At 38.0% G+C, this 26,224-nt stretch overlaps 1 protein-coding gene across 1 annotated transcript; it reads right to left on the bottom strand.

The window, feature by feature from the left end:
- Window positions 1-2,005: 2,005 nt before the first annotated feature.
- SNRNP48 (small nuclear ribonucleoprotein U11/U12 subunit 48) lies at window positions 2,006-25,970 on the bottom strand. The gene is made up of 10 exons (XM_003827526.6): window positions 25,921-25,970; window positions 23,513-23,772; window positions 20,166-20,279; window positions 19,854-19,914; window positions 18,903-18,977; window positions 12,476-12,664; window positions 11,257-11,378; window positions 8,503-8,591; window positions 7,794-7,958; window positions 2,006-5,154 (listed from the first exon to the last, which is right to left on the bottom strand). Exons 2-10 carry the CDS (start codon window positions 23,666-23,668, stop codon window positions 5,106-5,108), a joined length of 1,020 nt encoding a protein of 339 aa, XP_003827574.1. The 5' UTR covers window positions 23,669-23,772; window positions 25,921-25,970; the 3' UTR covers window positions 2,006-5,105.
- Window positions 25,971-26,224: the final 254 nt, after the last annotated feature.

The following is a 26,224-nucleotide window of genomic DNA, read 5'->3' as shown; positions in this document are numbered from 1 at the left end:
CACAAAAGTGTTCTGTGGTGAGAGTATAGTAAGAGAGAACAGTCCGCTGGCTTTTTCTTACTAAAATAGTAGTATGGAAAGACGGGGTGGGCTCAGTACAGGTTGAGTTTCCCATATCCGAAATGCTTGAGACCAATTCAGATTTTGGATATTTTTCAAATTAGGGGATATTTGCATATACAGATTAAGATATCTTGGGAATGAGACCCAAATCTAACATGAAATTCATTTATGTTTCATACATACCGTGTATGTATAGCCTGAAGGCAATTTCATGTAATATTTCAAATAATATTGTGCATGAAACAAAGTTTTGACTGAGACCTATCACGAGGTCAGGTGTGGAATTTTCCTCTTGAGGCTCAAGAGCATGTCAGCACTCAAAAAGTTTTGGATTTTGGAGTATTTCAGATTTCAGATTTTCAAATTAAGGATACTCAACCTGTACAAGATACTTAGGAGGTAACCTACAGTGGTAATGGAAATGGGGAAATCGAGAATGACTCTCAGGTCCTTTTTTTGTTTTTGTTTTTTGTTTTTTTGAGACAGGGTCTCACTCTGTCACCCAGGCTGGAGTGCAGTGGTGCAATCTCAGCTCACTGCAGCCTCAACCTTCTGGGCTCAAGTGATCCTCCTGCCTCAGCCTCCCCAGCTGCTGGGACTACAGGCATGTACCACCATACCTGGCTAATTTTTCATAGAGATGGTGTCTTGCTATGTTGCCCAAGTCGGTCTTGAACTCCTGGGCTCAAGTGATCCTCCAGCCTTGGCCTCTGAAAGTGCTGGGATTACAGCCATGAGCCACTACACCTCGCCAGCTCTCTGGTCTTTAGCATGACTGAAAAGGAAGATGGTGATGTGAACTAAATGCAGAAAGACAGAGTGAGGAGGCAGAGGTTTGACGGAAGGGTGGTAACTGTAGTTTTGCAGTGTGGAGTCAGAAGTATGTGGACAGCACTAGGAGAAGCTGTGCTATTTTACGCATAGACACGGCGCTTGGAGGAGAGGTCTGGGCTGAAGTCATGGAATTGGTTGTTGGCATAGTTAAAACTAAGAGTGGGTCACAGCTGCTGGGCAGAGCATGCAGAATGAGAGAGAACACCGATCTGAGAATCCAAACCAGTCACAGGAGCCAGAGTAGAAAGGATGAGCTCACATCTGTAACAAATCACAGTAACAGTGGGCATTCAGTACCTGCGACATGTCAGACACTGCATGGGCCAAATCACATTATGCCTGACAATCTTCTGAGGGCATACAGTATGGAGAAGGCATGGAGAGACTAAGAGTCTGCCTAGGGTTACACAGCCTGTATTGTACCTGACTCATCTTACTGCCCTCTTTGATCAGTTATTCTGTCAGTATGTGAAGAATTTATTACTTTGAAGTATTGGTTTTTTAATTGTGTCGGCATTACCGAATAAAGCCCAGGCTCCTGCTTCATCTCTGTATTCCTGATGCTCCCTTTAATTACCTTTCTCATTCTAGACTAGGAGTCATGGCTTGCAGCTGGAGGAACATGGGTTACTAAAGCTCCACAATTATGGGAAATTATCCTCATAAAGAGTACTCAAGTAACTCAAACCCAGATCCCTTAATTGGTGACACAAGATGTGAAACTCCTAAGGAAGGACTCCCTGGAGCCTGCAGCCTTTCTTCATTTACCATTCTCCCAATGGCTGTATGTAGCAAGTGCCCCTGCTTTATAATACTAAAACAAAGGACTAAAAACTAGTTTAGGAATTTATATTCTATTTTAAGGCTGCCTCTTTTTTCGTAGGCGGACTCGTTTTTAAAATGGGAAAGTGACTTGACTTATTCAATAGAGATGAATCTAGCTCAGAGCCCCTTACATCTGGCAAATCTTATTTTTTCTTTCCTGAAAGGGAGCTCTAGAAATCACTGGTCCCAGTCCAAATATCCAAAAGCTATGAGCACTTTCTGTAACACCAAAAACTCCTAAATCTGTGACCACAGCAGGAAGTAAAATCACTAATAAAACAAGTGTGGTTTAAAAGAGCGTTAGTTTAATAATTCACACACCTGCAGAATCAATTATAGCAAATGAAAAAGCAAGCTACATAAAAGGAAATTGACTTGTAAACACACTCAAGCAAATATAAGTGGGTTTTATTATTTTTATGCTCAGAATGCAAGAAAGCTTTGCACCAGAATCGTTAAACATTCATGAACTCACTAAAAAGAAACAGAAAATGCCCTTAGAAGACGGGCGGGGCGAGGGGGAAGACCTATGAACATGTTTATAGAATTAATGTCTGTACTGTAGCATACACAGGTAATTAGAAAATATTCTCAATGCATTTAAGATATTTTATCTCAAATTTACCATTTGACAATGAATTTTCACGAAAGGGTTTGAGATTATCCAATTAGCTGTACTTGAAAGTGGCAAATACTTGAAGATCATTGATTTAATTTAAAATTCTGAGTGCTGAGTTCAGTTTCTTACTGAATATAACCAGTGCCCTGGGCTCTGCATGGCAGTTGACTTGCCAATATCTCAATTAAAGTGACTAGGCACAGTGGCTCACACTTGTAATCCCAGCACTTTAGGAGGCTGAGGCCAGGAGCTTGAGACCAGCTGGAGAACATAGTGAGATCCTGTCTCTACAAAAAAATTTAAAAATACATACTTTTTAGACAGGTGTGGTAGATCACACCTGGTGCCTGGTGGCTCCCAGCATTTTGGGAGGCTGAGGACAGGAGGATCATCTGAGCCCAGGAGTTCAAGACCAGCCTAGGCAACATAGCAAGACTCCATCTCTAAAAAACTAAAAAAATTAGCCAGGTGTAGTGGCACACACCTATAGTTGCAGCTACATGGGAGGCCAGGGCAAGAGGATCGCCTGAGCCTAGGAGTTTGAGGCTGCAGTGAGCTACAGACTACACCACTGCACTCCAGCCAGTAGATTAGAAATGTTTGTGAGAAGGTACCTTAATGGATGGGCAAGATGGACAGCAGCTATAGTAATTATTCATAGCAGCACTCTAGAAATAAAAACTAGATCTTATGTGACAGGGCTGTGAAAATGCTTTTGTCAAAATTTAAAATTACAGATTAACAACTATGAGGTTGCAGGCACAGGGGTCACACTGAAGAAGGTATAAACCCTGCTCTCAAGTAGCTCATATCCAGTGAAAGGTTCAAAACACAAACAGGGAAGTATGTAAGATTAATTCGTTCAAGGATCAAACAAATGCCTCTTTTCACCCGATGCCACATTTTATTAAATAGTTTGTAGCAGTGATACTATAAAATGTGAGCTTTAAAGAACTCTGGTAACATTTTCAATCTCTTCCTTTCTCCGTTCTCTTCTATTTTCCCCCAATTTCTCCAATCCACTCCTAATTTTCACTTGTATCTTTCTTCTACAAAAAACCTAAATATGCCAATTTTACTCTTCTTCCTTCCAGTTAGTAAAATCAATGAAATCACAATTTAAAACAAAATTATAAGTTGTCACACAATATGAAAAATATGAAATTCCTGATGATTCAAGTAGTTTTGATCTATAAAAGCAGCAATTTCATGATTCATGAGTCACTCCCAAGTCCTTGCTTTTATAATTTTTAAATGTGGATTTTATATATTTAGAAATTAAGTACAATGGCAGCAATATGACTATATATTGGCAAGTAACCTGGTGATTTCCAATTTATAAATCTGAGAGCTGTTTCCCATACCTGAAGCCTAACAGCCAATCTGATCCAAATCCAATCTTTCTGTCATTGTCAGCTACTTATTAAAATAATAAGATTTCATTTCTACTTGGAAACAAAATCTTTAACCTGAGTTTCCAGTATTCAAAATATTGCTATTTAGACGTCGGATGCTTAACATTTCATGCCAAAGTCTCACGTGAATGATCTGACATATGATAGAACATACTACTCAGCAACAAAAAAAAATGCACAACTGACACACAGGGATCAATCTCAAACATCTGCAGAGAGGAAGAAGGCAGAGTACATACTACAGTATTCTATTTACATGAATTCTACAATGGATAGATCTAATCAGTGGTAACCAAAAGCAAATCTGTGGCTGCCTAGGGCTAGGGGTAGAGGAATTGATTGGGAAAGGGGGTATGAGAATTTTGGGGGCAATGAAAATATTTGTATCTTGATCGTGATAGTGGCTGCACAGAGGTATGAATCTGTCAAAACCCAATAAAATACACACTTAAAAAGGGTGCAATAAATCTAAGTAAATAGTACCTCAATTCAGTTGATTTACAAAACACAACGTGACAGTATATTTTAAATTAAATGAAACATTAAGACCTTATTTTTTAAAAAAATTAATGTGTTATGGATAAAGCTAAAGTTCCCTCTGACCACCCTCCCAATCCTGACTTGCACCCCTAATCTCTCATCTATACCTCCTACTCGCTGTTAGAACTTTGGTATGGATTCTTCTGAACCTTTAAAAATAGACTTACGTACATTATATAGCCATAGAGAATGCATAGTATTGTTTTGTACATATATATAATTTGTATATAACTTTCTACAACTTGCTATTTTCACTGAGCATTATGTTTTTGAGACCAATCCAGGTTAATATGGATCTAGATTATTTCTTTTAACTCCAATACAATAATCTATCCTATGACTACATCATATTTTAATTAGGCCATTCCTCTTCAATATTTAGATTGTTTTTCCCTACTACAATTCACCAGTGTAGTGGTAAACAGTAGTCGCCACTGGGGTGAGGACAGAACCGCAGGTGGTGTTCTAAGGGTTATTAGCCTTATTTATAAGATGTAGTTATAAGATGAGAATGTATTCATGTTTAATTTACATATGATAAATATTGACTTAAAGAATTTTGAGATACATATATTAGCAAAACGAACAAAACAACATCAGTTATAGGAAGCAAATCATCTAATAAAATATAAGGAAAACAAAGTTGTAGGGCCTAATAGTGTACTCATGGTTTGAAGCATATTTACTGGAAAATAATAAGCACTAAACAGATATAAAAACATTCTCCTATGCAAAGGAATTCCAATTAATATATCTGTATATTGGTTATCATGGCATAAGCATAATTAATATAGGTACAAGTACTTCATTTATATTTTTTGCTTTCTTCTTTTATGACTATGGTGTCTTTCCCCATCCCTGAAATAAAAGAGGTATAAAAAAAATGGTTATAAATGATGGACATTTTAATATCAGAGCTTTAAAATAATTCAACAGTAATACACCACTTTCAACAGTAATATGCTACCTTAACATTCTATTTGAAAAGAATTTTCTGGTTATCTATCATTTACATATACTCAAAGTTAATTTTAAAGCAGAATTTCAAAGCGTAATTTAAAAAAAAATCACTTTGATTATTCCTATTTCAGTTTCGTCTCTTAGTTTTTTTATTTGTTTGTTTCTGTTTTTTTGAGATGGAGTTTCACTCTTGTTGCCCAGGCTGGAGCGCAAATGGCACGATCTTGGCTCACTGCAACCTCCGCCTCCCGGATTCAAGCGATTACTGCCTCAGCCTCCCAAGCAGCTGGATTTCAGGCACGAACCACCACATCTGGCTATTTTTTGTATTTTTAGTAGAGACAGGGTTTCACCATGTTGACCAGGCTGGTCTCGAACTCCTGACCTCAGGTGATCCACCCGCCTTGGCCTCCCAAAGTGCTGGGATTACAGGCATGAGCCACCACGCCCGGCCTGTCTCTTAGTTTTAATAATGCATTTTTCATACATACTCTTAAAAAAAAAAAAAACACTTTAATTCGAAATGAATGTTTTACTTGTTCTGGTTTACGTCAGATAAACCAAATCCCTATAATTCAGTCCACCCCAGGGTTGGATATCAAAGATTAGCCTGTTGAGAAGTATTTCTTACTTATATCCAGTTTATCTTCTTTAAATAAAAACTATTTAATGTTTAGATTTTGAGGACTTCTAATGTATTTAAGTCAACAGGGATTGATTAGAGATGTCAAAAATTACTTAAGTAGAAGAAGCACTATAGTTATTATAAAACAGCATATGAATCAAAAAGGATTACTAAGCAAATATTTCATTTGTATAAGAAAAGGACTAAGTCATAGGTGGCTTTAAACCTAATTAACTGAATGATAGTAAGATGAACAAAATTACCAAACCAATACAATAAGCTTTAATTCCTGATTACCAGTGGCCCTGGAGAGACAGGATATTATTTGAGAGCCTAATATTTGAAAGTACTTTGTGTATAAAACTAAGTAAGATACAGACCTTGCCTTCATGGAGCTCACAGTCTAGCAGCGATAATAATAACTATTAAGCTCAAGAACAACTATAAGCTAGGTAGGGTGGCAACAAAATGGAAAAGATGATCAGCTCTGCTTGAACAAGTGAGAAAAAGGCTTCAGGAAATGGCTGAGATGGGTCTTAAAGGATGAGGAGGAGTTTACCAAGTAGGCTTTTAAAAAGAGGTGGGCAGCAGAACACAAAAGTGGAAAGGCATAGATGTGGCACAGTGTGGATGAGGAACTCTAAGTAACTCAGGCTGGCTAGAGCACAAGTTATGCATTTCATGGCGTAGTAGCAAACTACAAGAAGTAGGTAGGAGCCAGGATCCCAGAAGTCTTGAGAGCCATTCAAAAGAATGTGAATTTTGCCACTGAAGAGTTCTCACTTTTTTTGAGACAGGGTCTCACTTTGTTGCCCAGGCTGGAGTGCAGGGGTGAGAACACGGCTCACTGCAGCCTCAATCTCTCAGGCTCAAGCAATCTTCCTGCTTCAGCCCCGCAAGTGGCTAGGACCACAGGTATGCACCACCACACCCGGCTAATCTTTGTATTCTTTGTAGAGACGAGGTTTTGCCAGGTTGCCCAGGCTGGCCTTGAGCTCCTGAGCTCAAGTGATCACCTGCCTCAGCCTCCCACAGTGTAGGGATTATAGGCATGAGCCACCATGCCAGACCGCCACGGAAGAGTTCTATGAGGTGACTATTCACTCTAGCAGTATACAAGGGAATGGAATCATATGCAGTAAATTTAGAGACAAGTAGAAAAATTAGGAAAATGACCATCATTTCATTAGGAACTGACCAGATGATAAGGAGTGGAAGGAAGTATCTAAAATGACTCCTTGATTTCTGGCTTAGGTTAATAGATGAGAGTCATCTCTTTAACCAGGACAGTAATGCTGGGGAAAGAGGAGCAGATTGAGAAAAAGGTAAGTTTAGTTCTAGACCTGATGAACTTCAGATCCAGGTACATGCCTTGTAAGCAGCTGGACTACAGAAATAGACCTCAAATGATTTACATTTACTAATTCGGTATTAATTCACATCTCTCAAGCTATCAAAATTTTACTAACAAAGGCAAAATTGACTGTCAAAATTTAGATGTTCTCTCTGACCCTACATACCCTTATTTGAGGAATTAGCAGGAAAAAGAAAGAAAGAATAAGAGAAAGAGGAAGGAAGGAATGAGCAGAAGAAAGGGATCTAGGAAAACCGTGTTTAACAGTTAATGTCCTGCCTAGACAATACTTTCATATGTCCTGTTTAGGAAGCAAGCAAGTAAGAGATAAAAAAGGGAAAAAAACATCCAATCACACATGTAGAGATCTATGTCACTAGAGTGGTGGTTATTTGAACTGAACTATAATGAATGTTAAGAATCATTGTCAATTGTTTACTCTCCTTACTTTAGCTTATTCTTAAAATCTATTTTCTCAGCATGGTCTACAACAGAAGAACCTGTTCTATTTTTAAAAAGTACAGAATTCAATGTTGGATGATGCAGGGTTAGACCCACCTCTCTTTCCTTCTTCTCGACTCACAGTTTTTATCCTTATCTTTATTTCTTTTTCTTTTATGTGGGCTTCTACTCCTATCCCTTCTATGTCGTGAACACTCAGCATCCAAATAGCTTCCACCAGACTGCCGTGAATCTACTGAAGCTGATCGCCTTTCTTCATTCCTAAAACATAGAAAAGAATGTTAATCAGTCTGTGTTACCACTGGTCTCCAGTATACACACATAGACACACCAGTCTAAAGTGTAATATTCTATATCAAACCAATGGTAGGTATGTTCTAAATATGCACAATCCTATAACCCATATAAAAGGACAGATAAACACAGCTCTTAACCCATTTATGCCTGAGGTTGCCATTTTTTTAATTTTTGCAATGAGACCTTGGCGATGACCTTGAGCAGTAGGACATAAATAACTCCCACATGCTTGGTGTTCCCATAATGGAATACTAGGCATAAATGTTAGTATGTTTTGCTATTTAAATATTTCACTAATATGGCTATCCCCTGAAAACTGTCAAAGGGTAATGTCAGAACAACTCTGGTACAATAACCCTGGGCACTGACAACGAAAAACAAAAAGCATTTTCATGAGTTTACTGTGTGCTATCAAGGGTTTTGGAAATGCTAAAATTTAACAATTATAAGTTAATTGTTATCTGTTATCAAAGAGAGAGTATTTTCACCAATAAAGATAATGACGTACTTTTCGGCATCATCCTCTGCCTTCTCTTGCTCTTCTTGCCAATGATTGCTGAGTTCTTCCATGTGCACATTTATCACATCTCGAATCACCTTGGGAGAGGTAAGCACCGAACTTCAGGTAAGAAAACTGCTCAAAAAATTAAGACTGTAACACTAGAAAAATCAGTGCTAATAATCAAATATTTACTAAGTGCTATGACATAATGGACTGTGGGACTTGTGCAGTTTAGAGAACACAGAAAAGGCAATGGTCAAACTGGAATATGAATAGTAGATAAAAGTTTTACAGCAATATTAAATTTGAAGTTGCTATAACTGTACTACCTTTATGTGAGAAAACATCTCTGTTCTTAGGAAATACATACTGGGGATAAAGGGTTATGAGGTATGTAATTTAACCCTTAAAGAATTCAGGGGAAAAAAATATGTACAGATCGAGATCGAGAGAGTGAAAAATGTGCAGAGAGAGAGAGAGAGAGAGAGTGCCAATGAGAAGCTATGTGGCAAAATGCTAACAATGGGTGATCTGGGTAAAGGCAATATGGGAGTTCTTGGTACGATTTTTAGTTTCGTAATTTATCTCTCTATTAGAGCTTATTTACAAATGATTTTTTTAAAACCTTATAATTAAGTCATCTTGACTTAATCATATGACTTAATAAGACAAAATATGAAACATACAGTCACTTCACAGATACTTTCTGAATGACTCTATAAAGAAACTTTCAAATAGGTAAAAACCACTTGAAAGTTTTTCCTTTCCTATTTACCCATGCCACCAAGCACAGGGTTAGTCACTGCAGAGGCAAAGACAAAACTAAAATAGGAGTTTACACTTCCCTCATGATTAAATAGAAAATGTTTTCAGAAAAAAGGTATAGGGGACACGGGGCAATCTCAGAAACACTATTCATTCAGGCCTGACTGCATTTCTCCCCACCTTAAAGAAACTTTCAATGGCTCTCAAAGTAAAATCGAACAATATCCAAACTCCTTAATGAAGCCTTCAGAGCCCTCCAGGATTTTCCTACATAAGATAGAACTTAGCCTCATCTCTCAACGGAGAAGCCCTAAGCTCTAGCCACCCTGGGTTACTAATGAGTCTCTGAAAAACTCCTATACTTTTATCTGCTTTTCAGAATGCTAGTTCTTCCACCCGGAAAATCCTTATCCACCACTTCTCCTCCTCCACTATATTCTCCCATGGAAAACCTAAGATATGCCAAGGTCCAACCTAGCGGAGTGACATGAGTCACACACACCTATCTCAAGTTCCAGCTCTCGCACTTCCCTCGCAGGCCTACAAGCCTCCCTGTTAGCAGCTCTACATAAGCGCCTTGAAGCCTGCTATTTGCACAGAATCCACCTAGCTCAGGCTCCACCGCATAGGAAAGAGTCAATAAGCAGACATTCCTTTATTCCTCCTTGCTTCTCCCTTTCCCTCAAATGCTGTTCTCTATGAAGCCCTTGCCAATCTTTTATTTCAATTTTTGAAGCCGGGTGATGGGTACATAAGGGTTCCTTAGACGATGCTATCCACTTTAGTATATGTTTGAATATTTCCACAATAAAATATCAACTATAAAACCGTAAAGAATGCTAGCAGCAACATTTAAGCTTGATTACAAGGGTTATGAGACGAGAGAAGAAATAACTGATGAGCCAAGTATCTTAGGGACTATGAGAATCACCAAGGTAGTATGACAGGGACCCAGGTCTCTACTTGCTAAGGTAAGTCTAAAACACAGATTTTAACTGTAAAAAGAACAGCATAAAATTTAGAGCTAAGCTGTGTGGTACAGAGTATTAGTACAATAAACTAGTGATAGATTAGTCAACTAGCACCTCATGGAAATGGTGGCCCTTAAACTCAACAAGATTTAAAATGGCAAAAACAGAGCATTTCAGGTAAGAAAGTAACAGGTAATAGGGCATGGAGGTAAGAATAATTATATGCAATCAGATATAGTTTAAGAGACATGCTTGACTAAAGCAAAAGAAATGCTTGGGAAAAGGAGGCCAGATTACGGAAGGTCTTTTAAATCAGAGAGAAGTAAGAAATAATATGGGAACAACTAGGGAATCAATGAGGAAATTATTTGTAGAGTCTGGGCAAGGTAATTCACATACCAAAAAAATTCATCAACTCTAACGAGCCATTAAATGGCATCTGAAAATAAGTCTAGACATACACCAAGAGACTAATACATAAATAATGTATATCAAGACATTTCTTAAGTCCAAATATTTACTAGAGTACATAAAAACATGCTTTCTGCCAAAAAAGATAATAGCTAATATTCATGAAGAAATTTGTGTTTGCATACATTCTGTCAGTCAATTCTCATAACAACCCTGCAAAGATTATATTATTATTATTATGAAAAGAAAACATTCAATCTAAAAAGCTCAAATAACTTGCTCAAGTCAAAGAGCCAATGAGAAACAGCAGAATCAAAAGTCAAGGTATGGTCTACCTAAAGCCCAAACTCATGCTCTTACCATGATACACTACTACTTTCTCACAAGGAGATATCTTTTAAGATTGTACAATTGTTTTATATAAGGTTCTTGTACTATGAAAGCCTTTGCTTGCTAAAGGGTGGATCTAGAAGTGATGGAACAGATACAAATCAGGTGTGGCCACCCTGAAGACACTTTCAGAAAATTTCCAGAGAATTGTGGAAATTCATAGAACAGATTTAGAAAATTACCTAAGGGAAATTCTTATCAACAAAGATTATGTAAAACTTACCTCAGTATATGATTTCTTGGTTATGTGAACATTCTTGGCTCTATAGGACTGGCGTCTTCTTTTATAATCTCGTACTTCTGCCAGGATTTCAAGGTAGGATTTTGGACTTTTTCGACTATTATCTAATGAAAGAATAAAATAAAAGTATTATATCCTTCAAAGCTTTTAAATTCTATGAATTATCAAATAAATACATCACAATCCTATATTTCAACTTGTTTCAAAGTAGCACATAAAAACATTCTAAAAATTGTATACTATTTATATACACGGGCTAAGTTTTATGTCATTTCTTCTCTCCAGCCATTAGTTGAACATAAGAGTGCTTAGGTACATAGATTAAAGTAACAGCACAGTTGTAATATTTTTACAGAAAGAAGGTACATTTAATGTAAAAGTCAGAGTAAAACCTCAGGTACTGAGTAAATATCCCTCAGTATCCATGGAGAATTTGTTCAGGATCCCCCAAGGGTATCAAAATCCATGGATGCTCAAGTCTCTGATACAAAATGGTGTAGTATTTGTATATAACCTACACACACCCTCCAGTACACTTGAAGTCATCTCTAAATTACTTTCAATACCTAATACAGGCCGGGTACAGTGGCTCACGCTGTAATCCCAGCACTTTGGGAGGCCAAGACAGGAGGATCACTTGAGGCCAGGAGTTTGGGACCAGCCTGGCCAGCGTAGCAAAACCCCATCTCTACTAAAAATACAAAAAGTAGCCAGGCGTGGTGGCACATGTCTGTAATCCCAGCTACTCAGGAGGCTGAGGCACGAGAATTGCTTGAGCTTGGGAGGCGGAGATTGCAACGAACTGAGATCGCGCTACTGCATTCCAGCCCGGGTGACAGAGTAAGACTCAGTCTCAAAAAAACAACAAAAAAAAACACCAAAAACCTGATACGATGTAAATGCTGCATGAATAGTTGTTAATATATTGTTTATGGAATTATGACAAGAATAAAAAGTCTCTACATGTATAGTACAGAGGCAACCACACACTTTTATTTTTTCCAAATATTTTCAATCCACCGTTGGTCAAATTGATGGATATGGAACCCACAGACACAGAGGGCCAACTTCATGTCAATATTAAATGATACAAAACCATTTTACTCTAACTCAAAGTGGCCCAAGAATTAAATCATCTTAATAACACTCACAGAATAAAATGATAATGAAGAAATGTAAAGCTATGATGTGCATCTCAAACCTTGATTGATTTTGGCAGCCAAGTCTACAAAGAGATCGCTGTCATTTTCAATAATTTGAGAATCAGAGCGCTTTTTCTTTGTCTCCTCAACTACGAAATCATAGAGGGCAAGACGATCAGCTTGAGTTAGATCACAAACAAACCGTTTGTGATTCAGAGGAACTTCAACAGGCAATGAAGAATAAATTCCTAAAGTAAAAATAAAATCACAAGAATAAACAATACATGAAGCATTGTGAACTTAAAATCTAATAATTATCTTTAAACATGTGCTTTAATAATGCAATATTAACACAAACTTTTTCCATAATCCCTAAGTATAAAAAATATCAATCTAAGCAATAAATGACAAACAATTCTATCCTGAATGTTACATCCACAAAGAAAAAAATGTATTATGGATGTTTGCTATTCTCTCCAACAATATAAAGACAGATCCCATGGAGGCAGGCAGGAATAATCATAAGAGACAATTTGCTCTAAGAAAGCCTTTTGGGTAACAATTTTTATAGCCATCTACAAAAGTAGGTATCTGTTGATATGCTTTTCCCCATCAAAGTTGGGGGAAAAAATGCTTTTAATAAGTAATATGCCATTACAGTCCCTTTGAAAATAAACTATGGAAATATTAAAAACTGTGTAAAAAATATCTTTTTGTATGAGACATCAAGCTAGATGGTCAATATTCAAAATATATCCCACTTGTGCAAGGACTTAGAGCTAGGGGCCACAAAATAATTAAGTAGCAGAAATCCCACACCTCCTCACGCCAGGAAAGCACAGATTAAATTAAACTCATTTTAATTTCCTGAGGAGGAAGCATAGTGGCTTAACCAAATTAATTGAAAAAAGTTAATAGCAGTGCCCCCCGGTAGTTACAGAATTTTCTAAAATCTGCTCATTAGTGAAAAAAAGTAAATACAATACCTTGATATGATGTATTAAACATTGAAGAAAATTTTTGTTTTGAGATTCAAATTTTCTCAAATAAAAAAATGATTGGAACTGTAAAAAAAGCAATTTAAAACAATTCTTTCTAGACTTCATTACTCACTAATGCAAACAAAGAACATGAGCTACTAAAGGAATCCTTTTATTGTTCGCTAACTTATTCTAAAGTAGTAACTGGTTCATAGAACAACATAAAATCAGTAGCTCTTTCCAGATACTTATATTTGATAAAGTCTAACCTCATTAAGTTCCTAGGTAGAGGCAAAAAGAATTCAAATAAGAGCATACTATGAACTAAGCATTACAACAAAAAAGAGGTACTACTTGTCTACATATTAAGAGGAGAGCTGCAGTGAATCTGAGGCCATGGTTTAACACGGCTATACATAACAATATATGGCCATTTTTACTCGTCAAAGGGTTTTGAATTAATGGGGAAAAAAGGGTTCCCTTTCAAGTCAATCAATTTTATTCTAATTATAGTAGGCATTTCATAATACAAAGTTATAAAAACAGCTTTAATAAGCCTAATTCCTTTGAATATAGGCTATAAAAATTTGGGAGAAAAACACAGATTAGAAAATAATGATGTATTACAAACAAGCTCCATATAAACCTTTGCCTGTTATTTTTAAACAAAGAAATATAATTTCCTTCTTAAATTATTTTAGCCTTTTCTTCAATTTATTCATCTTAAATTTCTTTATGATGAAGACTGATACTTAAATTCCTTGTAATTCAACCAAAATTCCAATTCAAGACTATAATATGTGACAGGTATTAAGATAAAGTTTAGAAATTTGAGTGATACTTTTAAAAGGATATCATTTGCAAAAAGGATACTGCATATCTTTAAATAAGGAGTACATTCAGGTTCCTAATTCCTCTTTATACTCACCCCAATTACTGAAAAAGAAAAAGTACAGGAAAGGTTAAGCAACAAACTGCATTCAATTCATTCGGAACATAGATATTTCTGACAACAAAAAGGATAAACATACTTAAATAAACTTACATTTACATAAAATGTAAATTTTCAAAATGCATGTTTCTAAATGATTTAAAGGTACATATGAATGTGCTGTAATTATAATAACTCGAAGACCCTTTGGCTGCCTGTTTTTGCAGGTTTTTTGTGGCGAAATATATATAACATAAAATTTAACATTCTAACCATTTTTTCAGTGTACTGTTCAGAGACATGAAGTGCATTCACATTGTTGTGCAACCTCTATCCATCTCTAGAACTTTTTCGTCACCCCAAATTGAAACTCTAATCTATTGTTTTAATAATGCCAATTCTCATTCTTGTTACTTTTGTCATCAAAGGGGATCTTAAACATATAACATTCAACATTAAATAGTACTAGTAGGTGTTGTCACAAAGATACAAATTCAGAATTTTAGGGAGAATTCATTCAGAGTCAATTCCTTAACGTTACAGATAAAGAAATTAAGTGTCATAGAAGTAACATGACTTGCCCAAAGTCTCACAAGTGATAGGAACAGACTGGATCTAAAGCCCATCCTATCCTGTCTTTTTAAGTTTCTTTGATAGTACACTGATCTTCATATCATGGCCATGACTCAAACACACTTCACAATACTGAAGTATACAACCTGAATATTTAATATTGAAAGAAAAAGATAAACCACTAAACATAAAATGATTGTTTATGATTGAAATATCTTGGTTAAAAAATTAACCGAAGTAACTATATCTGAAAATAAGTATATAGATTGAATAGCTGTATGAGCTTTCATAAAGTTTAAGATTGAGAATTCTGTACACTGAGTTTAGGCCTGACATGACAGATGAAATGAAAACATACATATAAAACCTTGTCAAAAAACTTACACTGTAGTGTGTAACAAACAAAATACGAATTAGATGGAGAAATGTAAAATTTTTCATGTTAGTCATTCTCCCTTAAAAGTAAATACATCAATAAGATATTTAAAGAAAGTCCTGTCCTGAGGGAAAAGATCTTAAAATGTCTAAGACATAAGTGAGCCACAAAAATAATCTGTTGAGAAATTGCATAACTCTACAGAGGATATAAAAAAATTTTTTTTTTTCTTTTTTTGAGACAGAGTCTCACTCTGTCGCCCAGACTGGAGTGCAGTGGCGCCATCTTGGCTCACTGCAACCTCCATCTCCCAGGTTCAAGTGATTCTCCTGCCTCAGCCTCCCGAGTAGCTGGGATTACAGGCACGCACCATAGCGCCTGGCTAATTTTTGTATTTTTAGTAGAGACAGGGTTTCACCACGTTGGCCAGGCTGGTCTTGAACTCCTGGCCTCAGGTGATCTGCCCACCTGGGCCTCCCAAAGTGCTGGGATTACAAGCGGGAGCCACCACACGTGGCCAAAAAAAATTTCTAAAGAAGGTTGAAGATCATATAAAGTTACCGTTGGCCAGGCGCGGTGGCTCCCGCCTGTAATCCCAGCACTTTGGGAGGCCAAGGTGGGCAGATCACAAGGTCAGGAGATCGACACCATCGTGGCTAACACAGTGAAACCCCGTCTCTACTAAAAAAATACAAGAAAATTAGCCAGGCGTGGTGGCAGGTGCCTGTAGTCCCAGCTACTCGGGACCTGAGGCAGAAGAATGGCGTGAACCCAGGTGGCAGTGCTTGCAGTGAGTCGAGATTGTGCCACTAAACTCCAGCCTGGGCGAGAGAGCAAGATTCCGCCTCAAAAAAAAAAAAAAAGGTTACGGTTAACAATTAAATCTTAATTTAAGATAGTGTAAGAATTCAAAATTAAAGTTCCTCTTAATTATCAAAATAATATAATAGTTCCTCTTAACTATTCATTCAAAGTAATTCTTTGCTTTTGAAAAGAACTAAGCTCAATGTCCAAATCTCCCTTATTACCATTATAAAAATTAAAAAGCAGAACATTTTCTAAATGACTCATATATATAAAACTCATCCATTTCATTATCTTAATATTACTTTCTGTATATTAATTTTCACTTAGACCATAGAAGCTACCAATTTTTGGAGCTAGGGCTTGTTTAGCATCCATTATCTCTGCTCCTCTCAACAACTCTATGAGAGTTTTGTATTACAGATAAGGAAACAAAAACTCAGTTATCATCATTAATACATGGCCAAGCAGCTACTTTTATTTCTTTAAAACAGGTTTACACAAAGCAGAATAAACAATGAACAGCACTGATAGTCATGATTAGTATGCAGAGATATGAAGTTTGTGATATTCTTCCACTTAATCATGAAAGACATCATAAATAAATTTGAGCAATATCTAGAATCCTGGTCCACAAATTTTACTAAATGTAGGGTTTCTAACAGAAAATCAAACAACTCAGTTCAGAGTTTGTGTCAAAATTCAGAACTTAGTTCTGGATCCACTTTGCTATTATCTAGCAGAGGTGAGTTACTTCACTTTTGTGTGCCTGTTTCTTCACCTATTATGGAGGGGAAAATATTGTTCAACTTATCACAAGTTTGTTGTGAAAGAGAAATGTAATTCATAAAAGAGCTTTCAAAAAATAACCTTTTAAAAAATAAAAATACGGAGAACCTTTAGAACAAACACACTAGAACTTTATCATGTCTCTATCAGACAGTTTTTCTTATCTGTAAAATGCAGACACTGGATTAGATGATCTCCAAGTTCTCTTTCAACTCTAAAATTCAGTAAATCTAACCACTTAAGACTCAAATAAAGTCCTTTAAGTATTATTAACCCTTTCAAAAACCAAAAACCTCAACTTTTTTATGGGTACACTACCAGGGGATATGAGTAGAACCAATAGCAGAGGCCAAAAAAGGCTTGACTAGTCATAGCTCAGTAATCTCTCCGAATAAATAAAATGAGTCAACTGTCTCCCTCAAAGAAAAAAACCTGGAATTTCCCTGACAGGGACAAAAGTGGGAACCTCAAAACAAAAAATACAAGAAATGTGCTTCTGGCTATTGTAGAGAACCCATGTAATATAGACAACTAAGGATAAGATGGTCTTTCTTCTGAAGCCACAGCGCAACTCTGAGAAATCAAGTCCAGATACTGGCTTAGAACAGTATTTGGTAAAGATCCTCAATTTCAATGAGGGAGAAAACCAACCATGACTACAGCCTGGTAAATATAATTCAGCTAGAAAAAAGAATGAGGAAAAAAAGGTAAGTTGTCCAGAGAAAGCTACCTACAGAAGGTTCAAAGAAGACAATGCAGAAATCCTTACAAGAGAAGCTGTTCAGGTTTTGGCTAGATGTCATATCTACATTCATTAGAAATTTAAACTTTTATTAACTCGTTTGTCTATGTGTGTTTTTTTTTTTTTTGAGATGGAGTCTCGCTCTGTTGCCCAGGCTGGAGTGCAATGGCGCAATCTTGGCTCAATGAAACCTCCGCCTCCTGGGTTCAAGCAATTCTTCCTGCCTCGGTCTCCTGAGTAGCTGGGATTACAGGTGCTTGCCACTATGCCCGGCTAATTTTTGCATTTTTTAGTAAAGACAGGGTTTCGCCATGTTGGCCAGGGTGGTCTTGAACTTCTGACCTCAGATGATCCACCCGCCTCGGCCTCCCAAAGTGCTGGGATGACAGGCATGAGCCACCGTGTCTGGCCTATGTCTATGTTTTTGATGGATTAAGTTTTCTTTCAATTTCCTAAAAGCTTATGCTTAAAACTTCTAACCTACTCTCTGCTGAGGTTCCCAGGGAGAAACTCTTTAACCCAGCTCTAAAGCTGGGCATGAAAGGATCTATTAATATGAATCCTCTGAAATTATATGTAAAACTTTTGTGTTTGTACTTTTTTTCTGAGAAGGGGATCCCAAGCATTCATCACCTCAAACCAACTCACTTACTGGGTAGCAAACAATCTGAGGGTAGCTGTGGAGACTAATCTCTTTTAGCCTAAGCCTTTTCTTTACACTGCATTTCAACACTCTAAAGAGAGGAAATCTCAAGAGTAAAAGAGCCTCACTCAGTGGCATTTATAGATGTTCCTTGACTTACATGGGGTTACATCCCGATAAACCCATCATAAACTGAAAATACCGTTAAGTTGAAAATGCAGCCCAGCGTCTGATAAAAGAATCACTAGTACTTAAAGTCTAAAACCTTGTGATTGTGTATTGTTTTCACAACACCATAAAATTGAAAAAATCCTAAATTAAATCATCATTAAGTTGGGACCATCTGTATTTACTAAATAATAATTTTTTTAATTAGCCACAAGACAATCTCACCTATAAATCGCCAGGTAATTCCAAAGGATGAACCCCTAGCTAAGATAGTGTCTTAGTGAGACTCTGGTGTATCTCAACAGGAAATATCTAACAAATGAAGTTGAAACGAAGCAAATTAGCCCAATGTTAAATGTAAAACTTTACCTTTCCCATGTAACAGTTTTCACAGGTTTTTCTTGAAGAAAATTAGTAACATGCTTACGAGAAAAATAATAATTTCATTCTTTAATTCACTTAAACTGTAATGCCACTTACTTTGATTATAACAATCACTGTCTTTCCCAACTGCAGTTCTAGCTTGTTTAATTATCTGGAATTGTGAGTCCTTATCTGTCAAAAAAAAAAAAAAAAAAAAAATCCATAAATACAATATGAATCATCAGTGACCACAATTAAATTATTAACTGGTTTCTGATCCAAGCCCTTTGGGCACGTGGACAAACCTTCCAGAATCTTAAGAAACATCCACATCCCTGTCTATGAAATCTGAACACAGAATCCTTTCAGATTTATCTACAGCCCAGTAAGTAATCAGACTTCAAGCAGTTCATGCCTATAATTAGGCACGCAGCAGTAGCAGCAACAAATTTTACTGACCAATAATAGCTAACATTCTTGAAGCCTGTGCTGTAATGGTCACAACTCTGTGACACTCTAGCTGACTCCAGCTAAGTGCCTGACACTATTCTAAGAATATTATATATATATATCACTTAATCTTCGCAAAGTTCTATTATAACCATCTCCATTTTATAAAGAAATTCAGGCAACAAACAGGTTAATTACCTCGCTGAAAGTCACATCTTTCATGATAAAAACAGGAGTTGAATCAGGACATTCTTTTTCCAGAGCCCAAGACTTTAACCTCTATATATGCTGTCAATCCCTGGAACACATGTCCATCTTCAGTCTCATCTTTCAATCTGTGTCACATGCTCAAATTTTTGTTGTAACTGAGAAAGAAGGTGTCTGCTCTACTATACAAAGCTTTGTAAGGTTTTCACTGCCTATTAATACAAGCCTGGTCTCTAAACTTCAGATTATGTGAATTAGTTGCCTTGTACATTAATTAATTCTACATTCTCTTAAGGTACTAAATGTCCTTGTCATAAGCATGCTTATACAATCCATTCTTTTCATAATGCAAAAATGAAAAATCAATATCTACACTAAGATATTTTTAAATTATAATAACTTAATACTTACTCAAAGTAATCGAAGGTATCTTCACATTTTCATAGAAAAACTCAGGATTATACATTTCATCCTGAAAAAAAAGAATCTTACTGTTCTTAAGTATCAGATAATTGACTATTTTAAGACTTGACCTAAACAATAGATTGGTATCACTTAATTATTTCTCACAATAATTTGTGCAATTAGGCAAGTACCAACCAACCCTTCAAGTAAGGGCTATTATTTTGTCAGTGAACCTCACATTGTAACTTCCAAAAATTGTGAATTAATGTGTAAAATGCATGACATATATGTATATATAATATAGTGAATATATGGTACCTCTTCTTCTTTGGTATAGCCCATTTTCCTCAGTCTACAAGATGCCATGTGCTTTGCCAAAGATGATTTAGGCATGTGATGATTGGAATCGTATGGACATATCACAACTTCATCCTATAAAAATCAAACAGAAACAAAGAAAATAGGTACATAATATTTAAATAAATAATTACCATTAAATGTTTACCATTTAATTATGTACCAGTACTGTATAGTGCATCCTCTTCTACAGGCCTCTCTCAACCCCCATGTAGTTGTGTATTAAAGAAAAATAAAACTCCTTCAACCCCTAACTCCCTAAATGCCCCTGTCCTCTCTCCACTCCTTCAAAGCCTAACTCTTTGAAAGGTGTATTTACACTCACTGTCTAAACAACCTCACCTCACCTATAACAATTCCTCACTCATTGCCACCATCACCCCACTGAAACCAGTCAATAGGTCACTAGTAACCTTGTTACTAAAGCCAAAAACATGTCACTGTCTTGTTTTATCTGAACTCTTGGAAGGTCACACTCCAATTGTCCATCTGTGATTCTGACACACCCCTCATGTTCTTTCTACCTCTCTGGCTTCTTCTACTTGGTCTCCTCTAAATATCCTAAATATCTGTCTTCCTTGCTCTATTTGTCCCCCTTTAGATGTTGGTTTTCATCTAAGTATTAATATAACCACTGACCTTTTGCTGTTTAATATATGCTTACTGAAAGATCTCAAAGCTACAACTCTCACTATACAGTGAGGACTCCCAAAATTTAGATCTTTAAACCTTGTTCCTCTCCAGTACCGTATATTAAAGACACTAAAAGTTCAACACAAACAAAAATAAATTAATTATATTCATCATCTCCCAACCCTCAAATCTATTCCTTTTGTACTTTTCTATTTCAGTGAAAGGTCCCCCTTGCTCAAGCAAGAAACTACTTCTTCTCCCTCATCACCCACATCCAATCAATCACCTAGTCCTGCCAATTTAACTCCTAAATATTTCTGAAAATCCCTCAACATCCTCCATCCCCACTGCCACTTCCCCAACTCAGGGTATCATCAACTCTCTCCTGGAATACAACACCATCTCCTGACTACGCTCGCTCGCTCTCTCTCACTCTTGCTCTCTCTCTCTGCTTCCAGTCTTGCTGCCCTCCCCTTCAGTTTCCATCCTGTAGCTGGTTTGAATTCCAGCTCTGCCACTTACTGGCTGCATGAAACTGGGTGAGGTACTTAATCTCTCTTTGCCTCATTTTCTATTATATAAAATAAAAATAATAGCAGGACCTCTCTCACAAAGTGATTGTGAAGATTTTAAAAAGTATACCAAAGTTTATACACATAAAGGAATTCAAATAGGGCCTGGTACATAGCAAGCATTCAATAAATGTATGCTATTATTTTATTAAAAGGTAAATGTGATTATAATATGCCCTGGCTTAAAATAATTCCATACCTCCCCACTGCCTTCATTAAAACAAACAAACAAAAAAATCTAGACTTTCTAATATGGCTGACAAGGACCTTTAAGATCTGACCTCTACCCACCATCATCATTCTACTCTAACTCTACACCCTATGCTCTAGCTATCCTTAACTACTTGAGGCTTCCCGATCTGGTCACTCCCTGTCTCTGAACTTCTACACATGCTGTTGATGCTTCTTCCCCGCACCCGCCAACCCCCTAGCTAGTTCAACTCACTTTTATTTATCAGCTTAGAATTCACTTTGTCCAGGAAGCCTTTGTTGGCCACCACTTTGTCCACCACCGCCTACAATAAACTGTACTATAGCAATTCCAACCCCACCCATCACAGACCCATGATAATATAATGGTTCAGTTATCCATTCCCCCTCATCACCACCAGACAATAAGCTCTGTGAGGACTAGGAACTGTAACTGTTGTTCACTAAATTTCAGTACTAAAACACCGGCGGAAATCCTAACTGCCATTTACTAGCAGTGTATCCTTCGACAAATTATCACCTCTGTGTTCCTTTCCTCGTCTATAAAATGTGGCCAAAGATACCTACCTCATAGGGTTATTTTGAGTATTAAATGAAGTAATGTAAGTGGCAAACAAAGTGCTATTTAAACGTTAATACAAGGAATCCAATGTTACCGCAATGCTGAGTAAACAATGTATGGAAGGGTCTGGTAAGCCCCACTCAATGGAATTCCCAGCTTCAAATACCCCTCTAAATGAATATTAAAGATTTTTTAATTTCCTCTGTGCTTTTAATACAATAAATAATGAATGGTATATACAGAAATCAAATATATTTTAAATGTCTCTGAGGAATCAGTCATGTAACTTAAACCCAGGAGAAATTATCACAGCATGGTAAACCCAGAAGTAATAGTAAAGATAATGAATTACCCCACATTGGAGCACTTCCCTTCCTCTCATTCCACCGAAAATACCCCACAAAAAAACAAAAATCACGAATGTTCACTCTAAATACACTTGCCTACATTTTTAAAAAAGCAATTCTAATGTCCACAGGAGTTGCCAGTTACCATCTCTTGGTGACAACCTTTAATAATCCTAGAATTGGTGCTGTCCCAGTCAGAAGTGTCCAATTTTAAGGCATAGAAAGGCGAACTGGCAAACTCCCAGCTCTCCTGACACCGAATCTGGTGCAACTGCGGAATCCGTATGACAGATGACAATGCAAACCGCCAATCCCTCTGCAGCGCTCTGAGACACATTCACTTATTTTCTAAATAAATACCAAATCTGCCATTCCCTCCTCACTCAACACATCTTCCTGGATTTTGTTTGTTTGTTTTTTGAGACAGGGTCTTGCTCGGTCGCCCAGGCTGGAATGCAGTGGAGCGATCTCGGCTCACTGCAGCCTCGACCTCCTGGGCTCAAGCGATCCTCCCACCCCAGCCTCCCAAATAGCTGGGGCCACAGGCTCACACCACCACACCCGGCTAATTTTTGTACTTTTGGTAGAGAAGAGGTTTCACCATGTTGCCCAGGCTAGTCTGGAACTCCTGGGCTCAAGGGATCCTCCCGCCTTGGCCTCTCAAAGTGCTAGGATTACAGGCGTGCGCCACCGCGCCCGGCCCCCGGTTTTCTTTAAACTCGAAGTTGCGCGGGAGGAGCGCCGCACTGGAGGTCGATGTGGAGCCTTCGGGAGTCCCTCGCGCGCTCCAGCCCGGGACCCAGGGACGTCAGGGTTGCTCCAGGGCCCGCGGCGCCCCACGGGTCCCAGGCGCCCATCGCGGCTCTGCACACGGACGAGGACTCCTCGCCCTTCCCTCCGTGGCTGCCAGTGCGGACCTCCCTTCTTCCAGAGAAGACCCCGGGCCGATAGTCCCCGAAAGGGCCCCGCGGCCGCGCCCCTCACCTCCGCCGCCTCCTCTTCCCCGGGATCCAGACTGTCTAGGTCCCAGCCCAGGGACGCCGTCACCTCCTCCAGCGTCCGGCAGCAGCTCTCCACGAACTCGTTCAGCTCCTCCTGCAGCCGCCGCCGCTCCTCCACAGGTGGAGGTTCGCCCTCCATAGCTGCAGCCCACCCGCCAAGAGGAAGCGGCCGAACTGCAGACCGCACGCGCAGGCCTCTGGGAGCTGTGGGCGGGGTCACAGTCGCCACGTGACTTGAACAGCCTATAGGGAAGAGTCCCGGGAAGGGCGGGACTGTTATTTTGAGAGGCGTTTTCCAATCTTTTCTCAGCTCTTGCGTGCATTTGCTCTGGCCTTTCCAGAAAGATATTCGCCCTCCTCGACTTCCTCAGAAAAAACGGCTTATAGCTACAGAAAAGTTTTAAAAATAGTACAATAAGCTTTCGTTTAGCCGTCCTTCAGCTCATTGTTAACATTTTGCCAGGTTTGATTTCTCTCCGTCTCTTCTCTCCACATTCACAGCCCCACCCAATGATTTTTGCTGAATTCTTTGAAAGTAAGTTGCAGATTTTTCACCCCAAATATGTTAGCATGCATGTTCTAAGAATAAGAACATTTTCCTGTGTAACCGCAATACATGATCAAACCTAAGAAAATTAGTAAGTCCATAAAATCATTTATTATACAGTTCATATTCAAATTTCCCCATTGTCCCCAAAATTATTTCTATAGCAGTTTTATTTTTTCAACTCATAAGCTATAATTAGTTATTGTCTCTTTTAATCCAGATCAGCCTCCTTCACCCTCCTTTTTAAATTAAATCATTACATGTTGTGATGAGCCTAGGCCAGTTGTCTTGTAGAATCTCTCTCATTCTGGATTTGTCAGATTTTGTTTCCCGCATGATTAGATTCAGTTTGAGCACTTTTGCAATACTACCTAAGAGATGTTGCCAACTCACGGGGACACATAACTCAGTTATATTAGTAATGCTAAATTTCATCACTTGGTAAAGGTGGTGGCTACATCTCTTCATTCTAATAGTACATTTTCCTCTTAGGAATTGGTAAGCAATCTGTGGATTATACCTTGAGTCCATAAGAATACCCTGTTCCCCAACTCCTTGATACAGTCCTTCACGGAATCTGTTGTTACATTAGGAGTTATAAATGATTCCGTAATAGTATCATGCCTTTTATGTTTATTAACTGGCATTCTTTCCACACCTCCATTTTAGTGTTTGCTTCACTATGGGAATCAAGGTGTTTTTAAAGTTATTGATTTAAGGTTTTTTTTAATTCAATATAATATACTCCTTTAACATCATAATTCTTGTTGATGCTCAAATTGTCCCAAATGTGGCCAGTGGAAGCCACATTAAGCCATCTGTGTCTTTCATGTATCCCTATTAGTCCTTGAATGCTTTCTTGCTTTGATAACACAAGCTTAACTTTGTACATTTCCTACCCAACACCTGGAATTAGCCCTTGTAGTTTCCCCAAATGGTTTTGACTCCCAGAATCTAACCCATTTTATATTACTTTTTAAAATTTTTTCAAGCCCAAGTGTCAAACCTTGGTTTCCTTTTGCACTTTGTTTACCCGTGTGAAGGAACTGTGGGGGAATTTTTTGGTGAACAATTATTTCTAAAGGCAAATAGCATGGTTCTCACTTAAAAAAATAGTCATAAGACTATAAATAGGCAGCACCATAAAATACAGAAGTGGCTAGAAGCTGGTAAGAGAGGAGTATGAAGTTAATGTATTCATACTCTGCCTACGGTATCCTTTTTTTTTTTTTTTTTGAGACGGCGTCTGGCTCTGCCGCCCAGGCTGGAGTGCAGTGGCACAATCTCAGCTCACTGCAACCTCCATCTCCCGGGTTCAAGCAATTCTTCTGCCACAGCCTCCCGAGTAGCTGGGACTGCAGGCACATGCCACCACACCCTGCTAATTTTTCTATTTTTAATAGAGATGGGGTTTCACCATATTGGCCAGGCTGGTCTCGAACTCCTGAACTTGTGATCTGCTCGCCTCAGCCTCCCAAAGTGCTGGGATTACAGACGTGAGCCACCACGCCCAGCTCGGTATCCTTACTTTTTATTTGCATTTCCATAGTTAGCTGGGGTCTGGAAAAATGTGAGACTATTTCTGATGTGACATGACTCCTGATAAAAAGTTCTAGTGTATATTTCCCTGTTTGTATATGTGAACCAAATTAAAACTTAGCCCACGTCAAACATATCCTCTCTTCAGGATACAGCCCCGTGTCATCTCAGAGCTTCATGACAACATTGGCACAAGCCTGGAGGGAGTAGGAAAGATTTGTCAATTGACTGTACTCTCTAGTTACTGTTTCAGCCCGAGGAACTGCTCTACACTGATGCTGCTGACCTGTTTTGATATCACTTACCTGGAGTGGTCTCCAGACTCCTGTTCTAGGCTAGGCCTCTGTTATGGATTGGATTGGGTCCCTCAAAAATGCCTATGTTTAAGTACTAACCCACAATGTGACTGTATAAGGAGATAGAGCCCTAAGAGGTAATTAAGGTTAAATGAGGTCATAAAGGAGGGGTGGGTACTCTATCAGATAAGACTGATAGCCACCCATGAGCCAGGTTTCACTAGAAACCAGCCCTGCCTGCATCTTGAGCTTGTACTTTTAGCTTCCAGAACTGTGAGAAAATACACTTCCGTTTAAGCCACTCACAGTCTGT

The sequence above is a fragment of the Pan paniscus genome, chromosome 5, assembly GCF_029289425.2.
Source record: "Pan paniscus chromosome 5, NHGRI_mPanPan1-v2.0_pri, whole genome shotgun sequence".
Lineage (NCBI taxonomy): Eukaryota > Metazoa > Chordata > Mammalia > Primates > Hominidae > Pan > Pan paniscus.
The sequence above is the reverse complement of the archived record's forward strand: the minus strand, read 5'-3'. Positions and strand labels throughout refer to the sequence as shown.